The 21,577-nt window shown below is 34.6% G+C and overlaps 2 protein-coding genes across 2 annotated transcripts in view; one reads left to right on the top strand and one right to left on the bottom strand.

Moving 5' to 3' along the window:
* LOC127716601 (heat shock 70 kDa protein 12A-like) overlaps positions 1-12,270 on the bottom strand; it is a 22,246-nt gene extending 9,976 nt beyond the window's left edge. Inside the window, exons 1-4 of the mRNA XM_052222840.1 lie at positions 12,184-12,270; positions 10,632-10,967; positions 9,352-9,570; positions 412-571 (exon numbers count right to left, since the gene is read on the bottom strand). Coding sequence (XP_052078800.1) covers positions 412-571; positions 9,352-9,570; positions 10,632-10,949 — 697 coding nt within the window. The 5' untranslated portion in view covers positions 10,950-10,967; positions 12,184-12,270. The remainder of the gene's footprint in view (positions 1-411; positions 572-9,351; positions 9,571-10,631; positions 10,968-12,183) is intronic.
* LOC127716600 (heat shock 70 kDa protein 12B-like) lies at positions 12,269-21,577 on the top strand. Its single transcript, XM_052222839.1, has 5 exons — positions 12,269-12,362; positions 13,667-14,037; positions 15,144-15,362; positions 15,674-15,830; positions 20,387-21,577. Exons 2-5 carry the CDS (start codon positions 13,717-13,719, stop codon positions 21,436-21,438), a joined length of 1,749 nt encoding a protein of 582 aa, XP_052078799.1. The 5' UTR covers positions 12,269-12,362; positions 13,667-13,716; the 3' UTR covers positions 21,439-21,577.

The raw sequence follows: 21,577 nt of genomic DNA, 5'->3' as shown, positions 1-21,577 counted from the left end.
CATGTTATGGAGGGGTATTTGCGGCTCGGGAAATTTAACAGTCTCTTGACTGGTATTTTTCGCAAATACCCCTCCATAACATGATATATCTGTTCAAAAGACTATCATAAGTCTTCTTTTTTCCCAAACACTATTGCAGCTTGGAATGATCTTCCGGAGGCAATTTGCATGTCACCCTCCCTAGAATCCTTCAATGGTGGTATCTCCCACCTTAACATTTGGAGGATCCTGTCTGGCTAATTAACTATTGTATTTAAGCCACTGTACATAATGTGAATATGTTTAATATTAAGCTACAATTAATATTATTTTAATTGTAATTGATACGTGTTTTAATGGTTCGTTAGATATATGTTATTAATGATTCGGTAGATATATGTTGTTAATGATTCGGTAGATACATTCGTTTACCTCCTGCATCCAGTATTAGATACTGTGTCCCCGGAGCAAACGCATCGAGAGTAGATCGTCCACCACTAGAAAGAGTTCTGTCTACAGGTAAGTTTTTACAGTAGATGGATGCAGCTTCTGGTTCTAACGCCAAAATGAGACGACTGTTGGGTATTCCTCCCTGAAAAAAATAAAATTTGATCTACAAATTTCAAGATTATGGTAAGAGAAGTTCAAATGAACGCAAGTTGAAGATATTTACAAAATACCACATTCATCGCAAACTTTAAAATAAGAACTGTCACAACTCACTGTCAATTAATTATTCCCACAGGAACTATAGAGGTGTTATATTACTCGAGTAGGATATATCACTTACAACCTTGTTCAGTGGAGGCTGTCGTTTTGAGGTTCAATAGATAGATGCAAATGAAATTACTTTAAGAAGCTGTTTTCAAATGACATCTTTTTGAATTTGTTTAGTAAAAGCTATCAGTATCAATTCATGCCAGCAAAAATAATGTATTTAGATATTTTGCATTATGTCAAATGTTAAGCTATTCTCAGTTCAGTAGAAAACATTTGATGGCCAATATAAGACACTTGAGAACATTAAGAAGCAAGCGAGCTTAAATAGAATAGCCGAAAGCGTCAAAGGTCTAAACTATATTTTGGAGAGGTGACCAATTAGGATTTCAGACAGAAACTGTCTACTCAAATTTAGGTACTAACATCACATCCTCTTTGAAGTCTAGAACGCAATAACAAAAATATATACATATATTTTTCATAGAAACGAGCCGAGGTATTAAAATATAATCTATGATCTGGCATCTTGGATTTCAGATTGGCATTATATCATAACAGTTTCAACCATTTAAAAGGATTTCTCCGTCTCTGTGGTGGGCATGCTGCATTTGAGAACAAAATCACTTTTACTTACATAGTAAAGACTTATATATAAAAAAAGAACATAAAAAGCATTGTGGTTGTTGAAAATTCTATAGCGTTTTAGTCCATCGCGCGATCGCCCTGGCAATCGTCATTATTTTTGTTTTCAAACTTAAAATAAAATACACTAAATTCTTATGAGAACCACCAAACAAAATGATTGTATATAGAGTATTCCAATTTGGCAATCAACGTGATTTTCATAGAAGCTGCTATTAACGACAGGATACGGATAATATAAACCGGGGCAATAAAAAATTACGAGTTGACGAAAAAACACAATACCATAGCCATAAAGCAAAAACAAAAAGGTGAAAAGATAAAACATAAATAAATCATTAATATAATTAAATAACACTCTTGATTGACCAGTATGAGGTCCTACTTTACCGAAGGGAACTACTCAAGATGAGTAAGCTGTTCCTGGTTCCTAAAAAACACCCATCGTATTGCCTATGACAAGTAAAACGTTTAAACACCCATCGTGTTGCATATGACAAGTCAAACTTTTAAACACCAAAAGTGTTGCATATGACAAGTAAATCGTTTAAACACCCATCGTTATGCCTATGACAAGTAAAACGTTTAAACACCCATCGTGTTTTGCATGATTTTTATGACAAGTAAAACGTTTAAACACCCATCGTGTTGTCTTATGACAAGTAAAACGTTTAAACACCCATCGTATTGCCTATGATAAGTAAAACGTTTGAATACCCGTCGTGTTGCGTATGACAAGTAAAACGTTTAAACAATCTTCGTGTTGCCTGTGACAAGTAAAACGTTTAAACACCCATCGTATTGCCTATGACAAGTAAAACGTTTGAACACCCATCGTTTTGCCTATGACAAGTAAAACGTTTAAACATCTATCGTGTTACAACAAGTAAAACGTTTAAACACCCATCGTGTTGACTATACCAAGTAAAACGTTTAAACACCCATCGTGTTGCCTATACCAAGCAAAACGTTTAAACACCAATCATGTTGCCTATGACAAGTTAAACGTTTGAACACCCATCGTGTTGACTATGAGAAGTGAAACGTTTGAACACACATTATGTTGCCTATGACAAGTAAAACGTTTGAACACCCATCGTGTTGCTTATGACAAGTAAAACGTTCGAACTCTCATCGTGTTGCCTATGACAAGTAAAACGTTTGAACACCCATCGTGTTGCCTGTGAACAGTTTAACGTTTGAACACCCATCGTGTTGCCTGTGACAAGTAAAACGTTTGAACACCCCTCGTGTTGCCTGTGACAAGTAAAACGTTTGAACACCCCTCGTGCTGCCTGTGACAAGTAAAACGTTTAAACACCCCTCGTGTTGCCTGTGACAAGTAAAACGTTAAAACACCCATCGTGTTGCCTGTGACAAGTAAAACGTTTAAACACCCTCGTGTTGCCTGTGACAAGTAAGACGTTTGAACACCCCTCGTGCTGCCTGTGACAAGTAAAACGTTTATACACCCCTCGTGTTGCCTGTGACAAGTAAAACGTTTGAACACCCATCGTGTTGCCTGTGACAAGTAAAACGTATGATGATAAGTCGTATTCCGGGATTCAGGTTCCATACAAGAAAGACAACAACATTCATCAACTAGTACGCCGTGCCGCTGTCCTTCCACATGTACTTACTGCTGAGGTTGAAGATGTGTGGTTTAATGCCCTAGTCGACATAGATCAGATTGATACTAACATCAACTACACGCCCTTTACAGACTATGTAACAAAACACTGATTGAAAAATTACACAACACAGGGACTGCGGACTACATATCATCTAAAGGGATGGCAAAGCAAGCGGAAGAAACATTCCAGAACCCACATCCAAACGTCTTTAAAGTCATAAAACTACTGAAACATGAGGAAGCTACGCCCTGACCATGATCCAGTATGCAGCCGGTAGGAAGAGAGTGGCCCAAAAACGAAAGTATGTCAAAATCAACAACAGATTAGAAGAGCTTATGGATAGATACCTCAACCAGGAAGTCACAACATTACAGTTTGGTGATACAGCCTCCCACCTTATTCACGTTGAATAGATTAATAAACTTTGATAGACTAATATACAGTGAATTTCTAATGTGTGTGCTTCAATGTATGATTTGTTTTAGTGCTTTTAACTTGTATTGTTTGTTTCATATTATAATGCTTGATTGACTCTACTGCAGAATTTGTGTTATAAAAGAAATAGAATAATTTACTACATTTGTTTCCATTTCTTTCATATTTATTTAAATTAAAAACACAGAATTCATACACATACAAAAATAACCTATTACCTATCAAAAAAAAACGCTGGTTAATTAAAAGTTGATTACACAATGTTTATACAGTATAATCCTTTGTTTGCACAAGTTTTCCTCCTATTCCCACATGAAATTTTAACTTTTCTTACCAGATTTTAAAAAAGTGGGAATAGGAGGAATGAACCACATATATATCGTAACGGTCAACAAACTCAAGGTGTCGTTCATAGATCTCAGTGGCGGATCCAGAGGGGGGCGTAGAGGGCGTACGCCCCCCCTTTGCTTGCACTTTTTTTTTTTTGTAAAATGATTAATCAGACTAGACTTCGTGAACTTTGCCATTTCCCGCGTATTTAATTTTTATGCGACAATTCTTTACTTATAAAGATATGTTTCGCTCGTATTTACTGTAATATATTATTGATTATGTCAAAATCATGTGATTCGATACGGTGGAGTTGACCAGTGCGTCGAAAAAACGTCACTCAGTCATTTTGAAATTCAAATTACAGTAACACATTGCTTAGGCTGAGGATGACAAGCATGACATCTTCAAAGCGACAAAGGATTGAGCAAGAACGTATTTATTGACTTCTATTTCACAACTCCACCAAACAGAAAGTAATACTCTATTACACTCTCATGAAAAAAAAGTTCCACAGCGATATTATTTACCTACGAAAACATGTTTAACCCCACACGCCCCAGCCTATTAATAACATAGCTGAATAATGATCCCCAGTCAATAAGCTCCAGATAGATTTAAAGTCTAAGGTACGGACCATTTGATTTGAGGGGGCAGTCTGAGATATTTGATAGAAAAAATTCTGACCCTGATTTTTGCCTTAAACAAAAATTCTGGCCGTATCTGGATTGAAAACAATGATCTTGTCCACTATTTTGTTATTAGAAACAAAAATTCCCAACAGAATTATTTAGCATTAAATGAACATGATGAATAAAAAAACGGGCGTAATTTATTTGGGGCCGGGGGTTTGCATGTAAATCCCATATCTGACCGGAATGTCTGTTTCGTCGAACTGATAAAATGAATACTTTTTTCAAGGCCCGACTGCAACCTGCCTGCGGGGTGTGGCCTTTATGTCTCCATTTGTCGACCGTAATTCATAAATTCGTTGTCATTTCAGACTCATTCGTAGCCTTTGGTTGATTTGGAACTCCTCACTTCCCTTGTTGGGTGAAACATTTCAACCAAACATTTGGATAAAAATTGCTTGTTTGTCTTTCTTAACTCGTGTCGGTCGAATTGTAAATTTCATTGAATAGCCCGGCGTATATCTTGTTTACAACAAGAAATCCGTGAGGTTATGCTAACTAAACATAGAACAAACGAGAATTTTCCATGTCATTTTTTTACTGACAAGTCCCACATCAAATATATTAGTACATAGCTTTGGATCCATCCAATCATTTTATAATAGACAACTAATGGGGAGAAAACGGCATCAAAAATGTCCAACCCTTACACTTTTAATATAAAATATACATGCCCCACGTCAGGAACCGTTAAAAAGTTGCATTTTACACTTATTTTATGTTTTTTAGCCAAAGAAAGGTCCAAAAAAAAATCAACCAGGAAGTCACAACATTACAGTTTGGTGATACAGCCTCCCACCTTATTCACGTTGAATAGATTAATAAACTTTGATAGACTAATATACAGTGAATTTCTAATGTGTGTGCTTCAATGTATGATTTGTTTTAGTGCTTTTAACTTGTATTGTTTGTTTCATATTATAATGCTTGATTGACTCTACTGCAGAATTTGTGTTATAAAAGAAATAGAATAATTTACTACATTTGTTTCCATTTCTTTCATATTTATTTAAATTAAAAACACAGAATTCATACACATACAAAAATAACCTATTACCTATCAAAAAAAAACGCTGGTTAATTAAAAGTTGATTACACAATGTTTATACAGTATAATCCTTTGTTTGCACAAGTTTTCCTCCTATTCCCACATGAAATTTTAACTTTTCTTACCAGATTTTAAAAAAGTGGGAATAGGAGGAATGAACCACATATATATCGTAACGGTCAACAAACTCAAGGTGTCGTTCATAGATCTCAGTGGCGGATCCAGAGGGGGGCGTAGAGGGCGTACGCCCCCCCTTTGCTTGCACTTTTTTTTTTTTGTAAAATGATTAATCAGACTAGACTTCGTGAACTTTGCCATTTCCCGCGTATTTAATTTTTATGCGACAATTCTTTACTTATAAAGATATGTTTCGTTCGTATTTACTGTAATATATTATTGATTATGTCAAAATCATGTGATTCGATACGGTGGAGTTGACCAGTGCGTCGAAAAAACGTCACTCAGTCATTTTGAAATTCAAATTACAGTAACACATTGCTTAGGCTGAGGAAGACAAGCATGACATCTTCAAAGCGACAAAGGATTGAGCAAGAACGTATTTATTGACTTCTATTTCACAACTCCACCAAACAGAAAGTAATACTCTATTACACTCTCATGAAAAAAAAGTTCCACAGCGATATTATTTACCTACGAAAACATGTTTAACCCCACACGCCCCAGCCTATTAATAACATAGCTGAATAATGATCCCCAGTCAATAAGCTCCAGATAGATTTAAAGTCTAAGGTACGGACCATTTGATTTGAGGGGGCAGTCTGAGATATTTGATAGAAAAAATTCTGACCCTGATTTTTGCCTTAAACAAAAATTCTGGCCGTATCTGGATTGAAAACAATGATCTTGTCCACTATTTTGTTATTAGAAACAAAAATTCCCAACAGAATTATTTAGCATTAAATGAACATGATGAATAAAAAAACGGGCGTAATTTATTTGGGGCCGGGGGTTTGCATGTAAATCCCATATCTGACCGGAATGTCTGTTTCGTCGAACTGATAAAATGAATACTTTTTTCAAGGCCCGACTGCAACCTGCCTGCGGGGTGTGGCCTTTATGTCTCCATTTGTCGACCGTAATTCATAAATTCGTTGTCATTTCAGACTCATTCGTAGCCTTTGGTTGATTTGGAACTCCTCACTTCCCTTGTTGGGTGAAACATTTCAACCAATCATTTGGATAAAAATTGCTTGTTTGTCTTTCTTAACTCGTGTCGGTCGAATTGTAAATTTCATTGAATAGCCCGGCGTATATCTTGTTTACAACAAGAAATCCGTGAGGTTATGCTAACTAAACATACAACAAACGAGAATTTTCCATGTCATTTTTTTACTGACAAGTCCCACATCAAATATATTAGTACATAGCTTTGGATCCATCCAATCATTTTATAATAGACAACTAATGGGGAGAAAACGGCATCAAAAATGTCCAACCCTTACACTTTTAATATAAAATATACATGCCCCACGTCAGGAACCGTTAAAAAGTTGCATTTTACACTTATTTTATGTTTTTTAGCCAAAGAAAGGTCCAAAAAAAATCAACCAGGAAGTCACAACATTACAGTTTGGTGATACAGCCTCCCACCTTATTCACGTTGAATAGATTAATAAACTTTGATAGACTAATATACAGTGAATTTCTAATGTGTGTGCTTCAATGTATGATTTGTTTTAGTGCTTTTAACTTGTATTGTTTGTTTCATATTATAATGCTTGATTGACTCTACTGCAGAATTTGTGTTATAAAAGAAATAGAATAATTTACTACATTTGTTTCCATTTCTTTCATATTTATTTAAATTAAAAACACAGAATTCATACACATACAAAAATAACCTATTACCTATCAAAAAAAAACGCTGGTTAATTAAAAGTTGATTACACAATGTTTATACAGTATAATCCTTTGTTTGCACAAGTTTTCCTCCTATTCCCACATGAAATTTTAACTTTTCTTACCAGATTTTAAAAAAGTGGGAATAGGAGGAATGAACCACATATATATCGTAACGGTCAACAAACTCAAGGTGTCGTTCATAGATCTCAGTGGCGGATCCAGAGGGGGGCGTAGAGGGCGTACGCCCCCCCTTTGCTTGCACTTTTTTTTTTTTTGTAAAATGATTAATCAGACTAGACTTCGTGAACTTTGCCATTTCCCGCGTATTTAATTTTTATGCGACAATTCTTTACTTATAAAGATATGTTTCGCTCGTATTTACTGTAATATATTATTGATTATGTCAAAATCATGTGATTCGATACGGTGGAGTTGACCAGTGCGTCGAAAAAACGTCACTCAGTCATTTTGAAATTCAAATTACAGTAACACATTGCTTAGGCTGAGGAAGACAAGCATGACATCTTCAAAGCGACAAAGGATTGAGCAAGAACGTATTTATTGACTTCTATTTCACAACTCCACCAAACAGAAAGTAATACTCTATTACACTCTCATGAAAAAAAAGTTCCACAGCGATATTATTTACCTACGAAAACATGTTTAACCCCACACGCCCCAGCCTATTAATAACATAGCTGAATAATGATCCCCAGTCAATAAGCTCCAGATAGATTTAAAGTCTAAGGTACGGACCATTTGATTTGAGGGGGCAGTCTGAGATATTTGATAGAAAAAATTCTGACCCTGATTTTTGCCTTAAACAAAAATTCTGGCCGTATCTGGATTGAAAACAATGATCTTGTCCACTATTTTGTTATTAGAAACAAAAATTCCCAACAGAATTATTTAGCATTAAATGAACATGATGAATAAAAAAACGGGCGTAATTTATTTGGGGCCGGGGGTTTGCATGTAAATCCCATATCTGACCGGAATGTCTGTTTCGTCGAACTGATAAAATGAATACTTTTTTCAAGGCCCGACTGCAACCTGCCTGCGGGATGTGGCCTTTATGTCTCCATTTGTCGACCGTAATTCATAAATTCGTTGTCATTTCAGACTCATTCGTAGCCTTTGGTTGATTTGGAACTCCTCACTTCCCTTGTTGGGTGAAACATTTCAACCAAACATTTGGATAAAAATTGCTTGTTTGTCTTTCTTAACTCGTGTCGGTCGAATTGTAAATTTCATTGAATAGCCCGGCGTATATCTTGTTTACAACAAGAAATCCGTGAGGTTATGCTAACTAAACATAGAACAAACGAGAATTTTCCATGTCATTTTTTTACTGACAAGTCCCACATCAAATATATTAGTACATAGCTTTGGATCCATCCAATCATTTTATAATAGACAACTAATGGGGAGAAAACGGCATCAAAAATGTCCAACCCTTACACTTTTAATATAAAATATACATGCCCCACGTCAGGAACCGTTAAAAAGTTGCATTTTACACTTATTTTATGTTTTTTAGCCAAAGAAAGGTCCAAAAAAATTCTCGCCTCGCTCCGCTCGGCGATCTTTACATACTTCGCCCCCCCTTTCCAAAATCCTGGATCCGCCCCTGGATCTTTCGAAGAGAAAACGCCCATTATACTCTCAAGTATCGTATCAAAGTAAAGCAGACCGTCTTTGTTGCTTTTGATGTACATTCTTACACTTTATGCAATCCAATTAAAATTTCGCTGTTCTTATAATCAGTTTACCTTGCAACAAGAAAACTGAATATAAAGACGTGAAAGACCTATGTATACATGGCCATTTCTTCTCCCAACAAAACAGGAATAAAAACAACTGCCCTTAGTTACAATTTTTAAAAGTTGGGCCTTGAGCCACATCAAAATATCTTATTTATAGTTCAAAAATGAAAGACCTCATTGTATTTGACATTGACCTTTTTAAAGACTTCAATGTATTTTAAAACATTGAACCTTATACATACAGCATTAGCAGCTTCTTTCATAAACTTTTTAGCTGGATCTGGCCAGATGGCTGGTACGGTCAACACCCATTCTACATCCCGTGGTTTGATTTCATCGGCTTTATTTTTTATATGATCCTCAAAGTGTGTTCGCAGGAATTTGATGCTTTCTGCAAACACTTTTATGGCTGGCATTTGTAAACCATTTTCTCCTTCCAACATGAAGTCTTTTGATACTTCCTGCAGACATAATAAGATACTCTGTATAATTGTTGTTTCCATTTATTAACCTTTTTAATTTTTTTAATTTAAATCTTAATTACAAATATCAGTATTATCTGTTGAATAATGAAGTACGGAGCACTTTGTTACCATCTGCAGTTTGTCAACCTACACTTTTATATCATTGTAAATGTTTTCATACGAAACATTGAACTTTAATTACTGCTGAGGACTGAGGATGGACAGATCAGTAGATATATGTATACGTTTATAATTTTTATTGTCTCTTTTATACTTAACCACAACTTTGTGCAAGACTCGGGTGATATAAATGTATTTACATAGTATACACACTTACCTACATGTACTGTTAAAGACAAGGTAAAATAAATATATCTGTTTCCTCTCTCTAGGATGAAAAGATAATTTGGTAGGTAGGTAAAATAATTCTATTTTGAAAAACTATCTTAGTTACATAGACAATATAGGAAATGTTCTGGACTTAAAGGGTGCTTAACCAAAAATGTGTTGACTTTGACGGAATTTGACATATATTATCCATAATAAATGTGGGAAGGAATAAAAATCTTCTACCCCCGTGACGTAATGTCAAAGTGAATGTCTATTGCAAAAGGTACAAAAACGTCTCTGGCTTTTTTTCTATTTCTGATCAATGTGAATTGACATAACCTATAAAGGCCAGGATTAGTTTTGTATAGTATTATAAACAATTGTCTTTATTTCATGTTCATTTTTTAGGACAGCATTGATCCATGTATCAATTAGTATGGTCTGTGATGCAGAAGAAAGGATAGAATTCTACCTCTTGATTGTTGAATAAATGAAGTATAACAAACACATATATGAGCATCATCACGTGTTTTTTTTCTGGATATTTTCTTTCATGAATATAACAAACACACTTCGGATTGTTTGAAAAGTTTCTATATTTTATTATGCATTTATTTAACTGAACTTATGTTTCAAGAACAAAATTTAAAAAAAGCATTACATCCGCCTTGAGTTTAATTTATGTCTCCATGCAGCAGAACAGACTACTACATTCATATAAGTAATACCTCTTTTTCATAAAGCTGCATTTTAAATCTTCTGAAAAAATACCAGTCACCATGTTCTTCCTCTTGTGCTAGTTCTGTGTATTTATCTTCTGCTTCTCCACCGAAGGAGTCAAAGTTTTCTTCTGGATCAAACAAAATACACGAAGGTGTCTTCATGGAGAGCCCCGGTTGTGAACCAGTACTCCAGTGACAACCGGCTACTTTGGATGGATCATCCTTGTAATCACTTCTATTACCAAAAGCATACCCAGAAAACGTTGTACCAAAGTCAATTGCTGCTACGAACAGAGACTCAGAGATTGTCTCACCAGCGGCCATACTAAAGCACTGCTACGTCTATAATGATGCCAATAAAATATGTTCATTTCATGTGCATTTTCTATCCAGCATTGTATAAGATGACTTAAAAATTACTTAATTTAAAAATAATACATTTTGAGAAATGTAAAAAAGTTGAAGAAATTTGTAAAATAATTCATTCGAAGTTATTTAGAAATACTTGAAAATCTTTTTTGTTGAAATTCTAAAAATATCCATATCGGTCCATATTGCATTATGATTTGTGTTAACATTAGATGTAATCATTTAAATAAAAATGCTGATAATGCCTTAAAATAAAATGACGAATTAGTCATGTGGTTTTAATTTTCTGTCTCGTGAATTAATTGTAATAATTCGAATTTAACTTTCAAGAAAATAATCAGCAAAAGTACGTTAATACCAAAGCCACAGTCGCTTAAGAAAGTGACCATTTCTGTTTTATTATTTTCTTTGTTATATGAATTTTAAAGTTTCTTTATTAAATTTTCTCTGTTTATTTTACCTTATTAAACGCGCTAAGCACATGTGCTTAAAATATCTTTTTCAATGAATGTCGTTTAAAACAGTCAACAATCAATTAACAGTCTGTTTGTCTATTTTAGCAAGAGAAGATAACTCCTGTATACAGGACAGACTTTGGTAAGAGCATGCCTTGATGTAAGTATAAGCTTAAAAGAAGTCTCTTGCATTACATTACTCTTTATACCATGTATATACTCTATGTATATACTCTGTATATATGTGTGAAAAAAATAAGTGTCATATCTGGTGTAATATCAGTTAAGGTCTTCTGAAATACCTATAATGAAGTAGGGATAATGCAGGCATATTCAGAAATATTCAGAAAAATTATAGCTTTTGCCGTTAATAAACCCTAACATGACTAGTTACATTAAAAACAATACATCGCAGTGTTGTTAACTATGAAATGTATTATCTAGAGTGCTTATTTTGGTCTAAATCACATATTTTCTAGTTTTTAATAATCGACTTTTATTCGAATGAAGAAGAAATGCATTTGTAACCCTCTCCCAGCTATGCAAAAATGATGAACCTGTGTAAATTTGTTTACAAACAGTTTTAACTTTTTTTGGAATGAATGACCGTATATATATTTATAACTTTCGATATTAAAAGAAATGTTGCATTTTTATATGATTACATGTGTCTAAATACATTTAAGCGACTATTTGAATTATCTATATTTCAAACTATATTAATCAGTATATACCTGTATTTCAGGGAGCTGGAATCTTGTGTATTTTTTGGGTTGTCACCAAATCAACACGGAAGTTAATTGTTCACGTGATTTAAACGTCATTGATATGGTAAAAATACTTGTGTCTTATCAGATATATATAGAGTGATAGTGTTTATTGACGCATTAAATCTGCTCCGAAAAATAAAACGGTAAGGTATTTTAAAGATATCTCATATCTGAACATAATTTCTGATTATTTTTGTTTTCAATATCGAATCCTTTATTATCTGATTTGAAGAAACAGCTGATTAATAACAAAATAATATAACCATAGATGCATGTAAAAACCCATGGTTTTATACATCTATGACATAATCATCATAATACAAATTCTGACAATACATCATTTCGTGGTTTTCTTATGACACATATTTTATTGAATATAGAATTGCAGTTGTTTAAACGTTTTATATTTTCATAAAACAGAAACTGAAAGTAGACACTTCACAGAAAGTCATATAACTGTTGGAAATTATCTCCCTCGCACCTTGCAAAAAAGACATTCTTTACAGGGATATTATTCTTTATAACGTGCTTGTTAATATAGTAGATTATGAAAACTTATAACAAACCAGTTATCAAGTTACCATTTTTTAAAAGATAAAAATGTAAGTAGGTCAGCTCCTTCAAATATCATTTCCGAAAGCATGAATTTTACTTCCAATAACAGACGAGGCTATATTTATATTGGGTTATTGGTATATTCTAGACAAAAAGAGGGATAAGATACCAGGGGACAATAAAAACCCATAAGTCGAAGAAAAATAAACAACACAATGACCAAAAGTAAAATGTCAACAAAACACTATGTACACAGAAAACTACAGCTTTGATAGTAACACGAACCCCGCCAAAACCCGGGGGAAACTCGCATATTCAGTCCTGCTCTACTATTGGCAACCACCGTTTTTGGTCCTTTTAATATACATTGATCATGAATCATATACAGTGATCTGGCATCATTAATAACAATATGTCTCTTGTCTAGCTCTTTGCAGGATACATTCATGAACCATCGATACATGCAGATTCTCTACAACCAAAACCGAATGTGAAAGTTTGAATGGAGAAATGTTTTTTTGTGGTTTTTGTTGTATATTATAAAGACAAACTTGTTAGCACTAGAAAAAAAAACATACAGACATTGAAAAAAAATAACAATTACGTACAACAATGAAAACTGAAGCAAAAGCAACATGAACCCCTTTAAAAACCAAACTAAGTGCCCGGACGACTAAGCTGTTCTTGTATAAAATTGGCACTCGTAGTGTTTTTCATAGCAAGTAAAAATCTGGTAATTAGAGAGAGGTTAATATTATTTAATCTTTGTTGCGACAAATTAAAGGTCAGTTTCCTTTTTTAATAGTACGTCCAACATATACACAATTTGTTAGTATTTATGTATAACTTTGTGATGCATTTGATGTTTTTTATATTTCCCTCAACTTTGTAGGATCGACATAAAACATAAGATGAAAGTTGAAACTGAAAAGTAAAAAAGAGATGGCTAATAATTATGAAACTATTTCTGATTCTTTGTTGGTGGCGGCCATTGATTTTGGTACGACCTTTTCTGGGTACGCATTTGCCTTTAAGAGTGACTATAAAGAAGACCCTCTGAAAATATCAGGGTTTACGTGGACATTAGGTTCTCAGGCAGGACTTTCACTGAAGACCCCGACATGTGTATTGTTTAATCCCAGAGGTGATTTTGATTCATTTGGAGCAGAGGCTGAGGAAAAGTATACAGCACTTGCAGAAAGTGAGGATCATCAAAGTTGGTACTTTTTCAGCAGGTTTAAAATGCAGTTGTACAAAAATCATGTACGTAAACTATGTATACTTTAAGGCGCCGACCAACCAGTACCAAAACGTCTAAACTGGTTTTGTCGGGTGGTAAAAATAGCGGGAACGACCTCACTTTTACCATAACCTGAGCCCAAACCGAACCGAAACTAACCCTATCCCTAATTAAAACCCTATTATCATATGTCATACGCTGATGCCGGTTTGCCCTCTTTTACACATTTTAATTCCTCCTTTATTTTATCTTTTAACTTATAAGACAACGCTATTAAAGTAACCAAAGCAGTACTTAGCTTACGGATGTGATATTTATATAATATATGAATAATTTAATAATGAGAGGTCGAGTCATTAAGACACAAACCGAACAACACGAAAAATTAACACGCTTTTAGGTCAAAATATGGTTTTCAACAATTGTCTCCGCGTCTAGAAAAGTTGTGTGGATACATCTTATAAACAAAACTAACGACGAACCGCCTTAAACACCAAATTTTATAAGAACAAATTATTTACTGGAGATATGATTTAAGACAACCGCTGACGAGATTCCTAGCGTAGGACAATATTATACATTGGCATTTTTTATCAATGTCCATGTACGCAGAAAAACGTAAAATAAAAAAAGTGTTGATCCAGAACAAAACACTATATGGTACAAGTAGTTGCATTTTTGGTTCTTTATTTCTAAAGTTTTACACTGTCATAATGGGAACGCCCAGGTCAATATATATCTTGAGAGCGATACTGTTTTATAGGTGAACAAAATGACCATTGAGATAATCTTTCCAATAAAAAGCCAAGAAATAGCCAAAGCACCACGTGGTATAATACAAACAATACGAACTTGCACAACTGAACTTAATATTCTTACTTGAAAGGCCGATACGTTATCAATATGGGACAAATTGCTGAAAAGTATTGCAACAGACAGTGATTCCGAATTTGAGAAGTTAAAATGTGAAAATTGTACTTAATAAAAATGTTAAAAAAAAATTTTTTTAACATTATGTTGTGCATTTCACATTTTGAAGTTTTGTCAACATTATGATCATTACATATGGTCTTAAACAATATTAAAATGTCAACACTAACAATTAAACTACCTTTTTTTTCCCTTGAAGGAGATACCACGTAATCTTACAATAGAAGATGACCAAGGGAAACATCTGGAAGCACTTAAGGTCATTTCAGAGAGCATTAACTACCTTCGGGGACATTTAATGGAACAAATAGCCAAGAGAGATATTCCGGTAAGAAAGACGGAGATCACATGGGTTCTTACCGTGCCTGCTATCTGGTCTGATCCAGCCAAACAGTTTATGAGGGAAGCTGCCGTCAAGGTACTTACTTAATTGTTACCACGTGGTCATTGCGACTTGTCAATTGAAAGTTGTAAAAATGCTCGATATAACATATTCATTGAGTTTAAATTCTGGCCAATTCATAATATTTGTATACGTCAAATCAAGTTTGTCATCAATTTCAGGATGGACGGTCGAAATTATTGGCAATAACGTTGCGCAGTTTCCGGATAACTGTTTTTGTTATATATATTTTGAACCTCATACTAGTATCACATTAGAATAGAACAGTGTGTATCGTCAAATCCCAAATCATCAATTGTAATTGTTGAAATATATTTTATTTGCAGGGAGGCATCCCCAACAGCCAATTGATGTTGGCCTTGGAACCAGAAGCTGCTTCTATATACTGTAAACATCTGCCTACAGAACGTTTAGATTCAGGTGGAAAATCGGCACTGGGAGCGTTCTCACCAGGCACAAAATATCTTATACTAGATGCTGGGGGTATGTAAAATGTTACGTAATTTATTATGTGGTATAGTTCCAAAGCGTTTAAAAAGGGGGACAGTGTATGGGACAAGCGGTTCCACCCTGGAAAAGATAATTCCATCGTAATTTCGTCGAGTTTAACGAGGTATAAAAATCCGAATCCGTGCAACCCTCGAGCTCTCCATCCGTATTAGCTTCATAATCCACATGATATGGACTTTAATGGATAATTGTTAACATCTGTTTCCGAATCAAGTATTTTTTCCTCAAAAATATCCAGTTAATTTCTGAATTCCACCTTCTCATGTAATATTCAGACACTATATTTTTAAACCTTATCCACACCTTTTATAATTTACATACTAATTTGTGTTATTAGTCAACTACTAATTATATATACTATTTGATTGAAAGAATCGTTGTAAAGTAATCACGTCGTTCTGTCAGGGTTCTGTTGACTATATGACAGATGTTTTCCATTCGTTTGATGTGTTTGAGCTTTTGATGTTGCCATTTGATGAGGGACTTTCCGTTTTGAATTTTCCTTGGAGTTTGGTATTGTTATTTTACTTTTTTTGCTGACTTTAAGTAATGGTTAACGTGTTAACGTGTTTTTGAAAACAAAACTATATTGTACCATGAATGGTAATTTTTACTTTTATCTTCAAGTGAATTACCTTCGGTTATTTTTAGAGGAGTGCGTTACCTGAATGATTTTTTAGTTATTGCACTCTGCAATCCCGCCGTTGACCACAACTCGTTGGAATAGCAAAGAATCGGAGGAGCTTAATCCAGTGCTCTAACTTCCATCTCAGAAGTTATTAATGCACAGTCTGGCTCCGCCTCCTTCGAGAAGTAAATAATGAAAAAATGAAACCAAATGTAATAGAAATGACTATACATTTTCCTACTGTTGTTATGGTTTGGTTCCTGTTTTTATTCTCAAAATTAATAATATTCTAAAACATATATATGTCATTGGATGTTTAGTATTTTTCTCCATTTAATAAAGGTCTATCTCCGTGAATTGTTCATGCTTCTAATATTTGTCCCTGGACCTTACTCGCAATTGACAACCATTCAAATCAATTTATCAATCTTTTTACAGTTGCTGGGAATGGAAAACTAGTATTAATGACTTTCATATATTGGTATTGGAAAATGCTTTTTTCTTATCGCAACATTAAAACGCCTTTGAAACTACACGGGGTTTCAAGACAGATGAACATCGAATAAAATTTTGCATCTAAACCCCCCCCCCCCCCCTCAAGAATTTTCGGGGAGAAAAAACTATTCAATAACACATTTAAAAAAAATCAAATATAGTATCACGCCACTATTTGATTGACATATTGAAAAGTAAAGTTTTATTGGTCAGTATTTAACCTCTGAAATGTGTCATAGCCCATTAATGTTACAAATCACATATAGCCACGACTTACTCATTAACATATTTAATCCACTCAAAGCTGCGCTTTTCGTGAATTGAATGCGTTAATTCGTAAAAGGCGTGCTATATATATATATAACATTTTTTTTCCTATTAGAACACAAATTTTGGGTTTTAAAGAAAGAAGTTTGTTATTTCTTGTTTGTTTGTTCTGTGATATTTTATAGTGTGGGTGTGTATATTTGTTTTTGGTTTATGAATTTGACTTGCACTCCCAATAAGTGAAGCAAGAAGAGAAGAGAAGAAGAAGAATGTGTTTGTTGTCTCGTCTTCCAAAACCACGGACTAGATATATATAAAACGTTTACCAAATCTTTCTTACATAATATAATAGTGCAGCTCTTACTTTACTTATTGTTCCGAATGATTTAGCAAGGGATTTTCATATCAAAACATGGACTTTACCACAAAGGAGAGTAGGCTTCTTAAAACGTTAGTTTTAAACAACTTGCATTTTTAATGAAATTTCATAGAATTTTTGAAATGATGCTATTTTTTTCTCGTACTTTGTACTTTATTTTTCATCAGAGTTTTGATCAGTGTCCAATGGCGAAACATGCCATATCTGTGTTAGTGTGAAGATAATGGTTTGAATTGATAAGCTATACAATAAGTTTTTAGCTCACCTGGCCCTATGGGCCAAGTGAGCTTTTCTCATCACTTGGCGTCCGTCGTCCGTCGTCGTCGTCTCCGTCGTCGTCCGTTAACTTTTACAAAAATCTTCTCCTCTGAAACTACTACTGGGTCAAATTTAACCGAACTTGGCAACAATCATCATTGGGGTATCTAGTTTAAAAAAATGTGTCCGATGACCCGGCCCGCCTGTGTCGTCGTCGTCGTCCGAAGACACATTTGGTTTCCAGACAATAACTTTAGTTTAAGTGAATGGATCTCTATGCAATTTGACAGGAAGGTTTAATACCACAAAAGCAAGGTTGGGGTTGATTTTGGGGGTTATGGTACCAACAGTTTAGGAATTAGGGGCCAAAAAGAAGCATTTTTTTAGTTTCTGGACAATAACTTGTGTGTTAGTGTATGGATCTTTCTGACATTGTACCACAAGGTTCCATATCAGAAAGGGAAAGCTGGAATTGAGTTTGGGGGTAATTGCCCGAAACGTTGAGCAAAAAGGGGCCAAAAATAAGCATTTTTCTAATTTCCAGACAATAACTTGTGTTCAAGTGTATGGATCTCTCTGAAATTGTACTGCAAGGTACCATACCACAAAGGGAAGGCTGGGATTGATTTTGAGGGTAATTGCCTCAAAATTTTAGGAATTAGGGGCCAAAAAGGGGCAAAAAACAAGCATTTTTTTAGTTTCTGGACAATAACTTGTGTGTTAGTGTATGGATCTTTCTGACATTGTACCACAAGGTTCCATATCACAAAGGAAAGGCTGTGATTGAGTTTGGGGGTAATTGCCCCAAACATGCAAGAATCAGGGGCAAAAAAGGGGCCAAAAAACAAGCATTTTTCTAGTTTCCAGACTATAACTTGTGTTCAAGTGTATGGATCTCTCTAAAATTGTACTACAAGGTTCTATTCTATAAAGGGAAGGTTGGGATTGAGTTTGGGGGTAATTGCTCGATGCGGGAATCAAAAACTTTTTTTTGGGGGGGGGGGTTCCAATTTTATTATATTTTTTTTCAAATTTTTTCAAATTTCAAATTTTTTGTATAGTTGTAAGAAGAAATCTTCAAATGCAAAGTATTGTGCAATAGATTTTTAAGAACTTTGACCACATTTATTTTGTGTCAGAAACCTATATTATGTCAAAAATTTGATCACAATCCAAAATCAGACAGTATCAAGCTTGAATATTGTGTCCAAATTTGCAACCAACTGTTTATTTTATTGTTAATTTTTGTAATCTTTTACGAAATTCTTCTCCTCTGAAACTACTGAGACAAATTTAACCAAACTTTGCCACAATCATCATTAGGGTATTTAGTTTAAAAAATTTGTCCGATGACCCCGCCTACCAACCACATGGCCGACATGGCTAAAAAATAGAACAGAGAGGTAAAATGCATGTTTTGTCTATTATTTTTTGAACCGTTATAAATAGAGAAAATCTGAAAGAAGCAAAAATGTTCAGAATTATGAGCTCTACCAAAAGTCCATATACGTCAAAACTGTTTGACAAATTTTTATAAGAGTTATTGCCCATAAATGACAAATTTTACCATTTTTTTTCATTTTTGCCTATTATCATGAAAACTATGATATTTAGAGAGAAACATTTTTTTTCTGTTATGCCTTATATGATTTAAATAATAATAAATAAATAAACACTTTAAATCACAACAATGATCAGCAAGGCAAGATCTATTAAAAAGTCAAATTTTGACGATATAGTTAGCAGACTTTCACTCTTCATAGGAGTGATTGCCCTTAAATGAGGATTTTTTTTTTACCCTCTTTTGTGTCTTGAGCAAAAACTAAAGAAGATAGAGAGAAACTAAACAGACTTAAAGATCAGTAATACAAGATGAACAAAATAGAGATTTTTGTCATGAAGTCTAATCTCGTCTACAATGTTGGAGAGTGTCCTTTGTTTGATATGCACATAGACCAAGGTAAGCGGCACAGGCTCTTTAGAGCCTCTAGTTTTTTGTTGTTTAATATTTCACCAAGCTTTTTAAAACACAACGCAGTTTACAGGGGAGGCTGGAATCATAACAATCTGATTATAAAATACATATCATATGTCCTCGCTTCGATTACAAAACTGCAAGGATCTGACAACAACCCGCAACATCAGCCAATGAAACTCCGGCCTACAAATTTTTAATGTGTGTATCAATACGACAAAACCAGAGGACTCCGAGGGTCTTGATTGATTGATTGTTGGTTGCATTGCAAATCGTCCCATTGCAAATATTTCATGTATGTTCAGGACGAGCGAGAGTCTTGAAAACAGGCAGTAAAACGGAGCGTCGTCAGATCTTTGTAAGCGAAGCATGCATATGGACACAAAATTTGTATTTTAATGAGGTTGGAATCATGCACAAATGTGTGTTGACTTTGTACACAGAAACTTTAGTCACGAAATTAATGGTAACGTTATATTGCTTTAAATCATACTCGTTTCAAAATCTACATTACGTTTTCTTTTCAGGTGGCACAGTTGATATTACTGTCCAGGAAGTACAAACTGATGGATCCATTAAACAACTGTATATGGCAAATGGGGGTGATTGGGGTGGAACTAAAGTTGACCAGGCGTTTGAAGAATATATGATGGAGCTGGCAGGACCTGCGACCGTTTATAAATTCCGGGATGAAGATAAAGCTGGACACTTGGACCTCTGCAGAGAATTCGAAATTAAGAAGCGAAACATCCAACCAGATCAAACGTCGAAAGTGACATTCAGAGTTCCTAGTACTTTAAGCGAAATATTTAAACGGGAGCAAGGTACAGATTTTAAACAGTCAGTGTCTTCATCTAAGCGAGTAACATGGGTGGGTGACAAACTGCGTGTTGATGCAGCTTTGGCGCAAGGATTTTTCGATTCAACCTGTCAACACATTGTTCAGCATTTGAAAGGCATATTTAATGAAGAAAAAGTAAGAGGTACAAATACAATTCTAATGGTTGGTGGGTTTTCCGATTCTCCCATGCTTCGAAAAGCTGTGGAAGTAAGCTTTCCAGATAAAAATATAATTATTCCACACGAGGCTGGTTTAGCAGTATTGAAAGGAGCAGTTCAATACGGTTACGAACCAAGAATTATATCTACGCGGGTTTGTAAGTTTACATATGGAGTTCGAACAAACTCCAGGTTCAAGGAAGGTATTGATCCCGAAAGCAAAAGAAAAATGGTAGATGGAAAAGCCAGGTGTAAAGATTCTTTCAGCAAACATGTAGAAATTGGACAAGCTGTACATATCAATGAAGCAACGGAAGAAAAAATGTATTATCCGTTGTATTCTGATCAGACTAGAATGCGAGTATCAATTTATACATCAACAGATAAGAAGCCCCGGTACACAGACGATCCCTCATGCGCCTATCTAGGAGAACTCACTGTACAGATGCCAGACACCCGTAGAGGAAAGGACCGTGAGGTATCAGTTCAGCTAACTTTTGGAGGTACAGAAATAGAAGTTAAGGCCACGAATACAGGAACTGGAGATGAAACTAAAGCAATTCTTAATTTCCTGCGTTAGACAACCAATACTGTGATGTTAAATTGGTTAAAGAATATTTAAGTTGTGTTGTACATTTTTAACTATGACAAGGAACTCGGTTGTACATAACAATCATTGAACTGAAGTCATGTCTTAATATTAAATATATGCATATTGA

Source organism: Mytilus californianus, unplaced genomic scaffold, assembly GCF_021869535.1.
Source record: "Mytilus californianus isolate M0D057914Y unplaced genomic scaffold, xbMytCali1.0.p SCAF_9, whole genome shotgun sequence".
Lineage (NCBI taxonomy): Eukaryota > Metazoa > Mollusca > Bivalvia > Mytilida > Mytilidae > Mytilus > Mytilus californianus.
The sequence above is the reverse complement of the archived record's forward strand: the minus strand, read 5'-3'. Positions and strand labels throughout refer to the sequence as shown.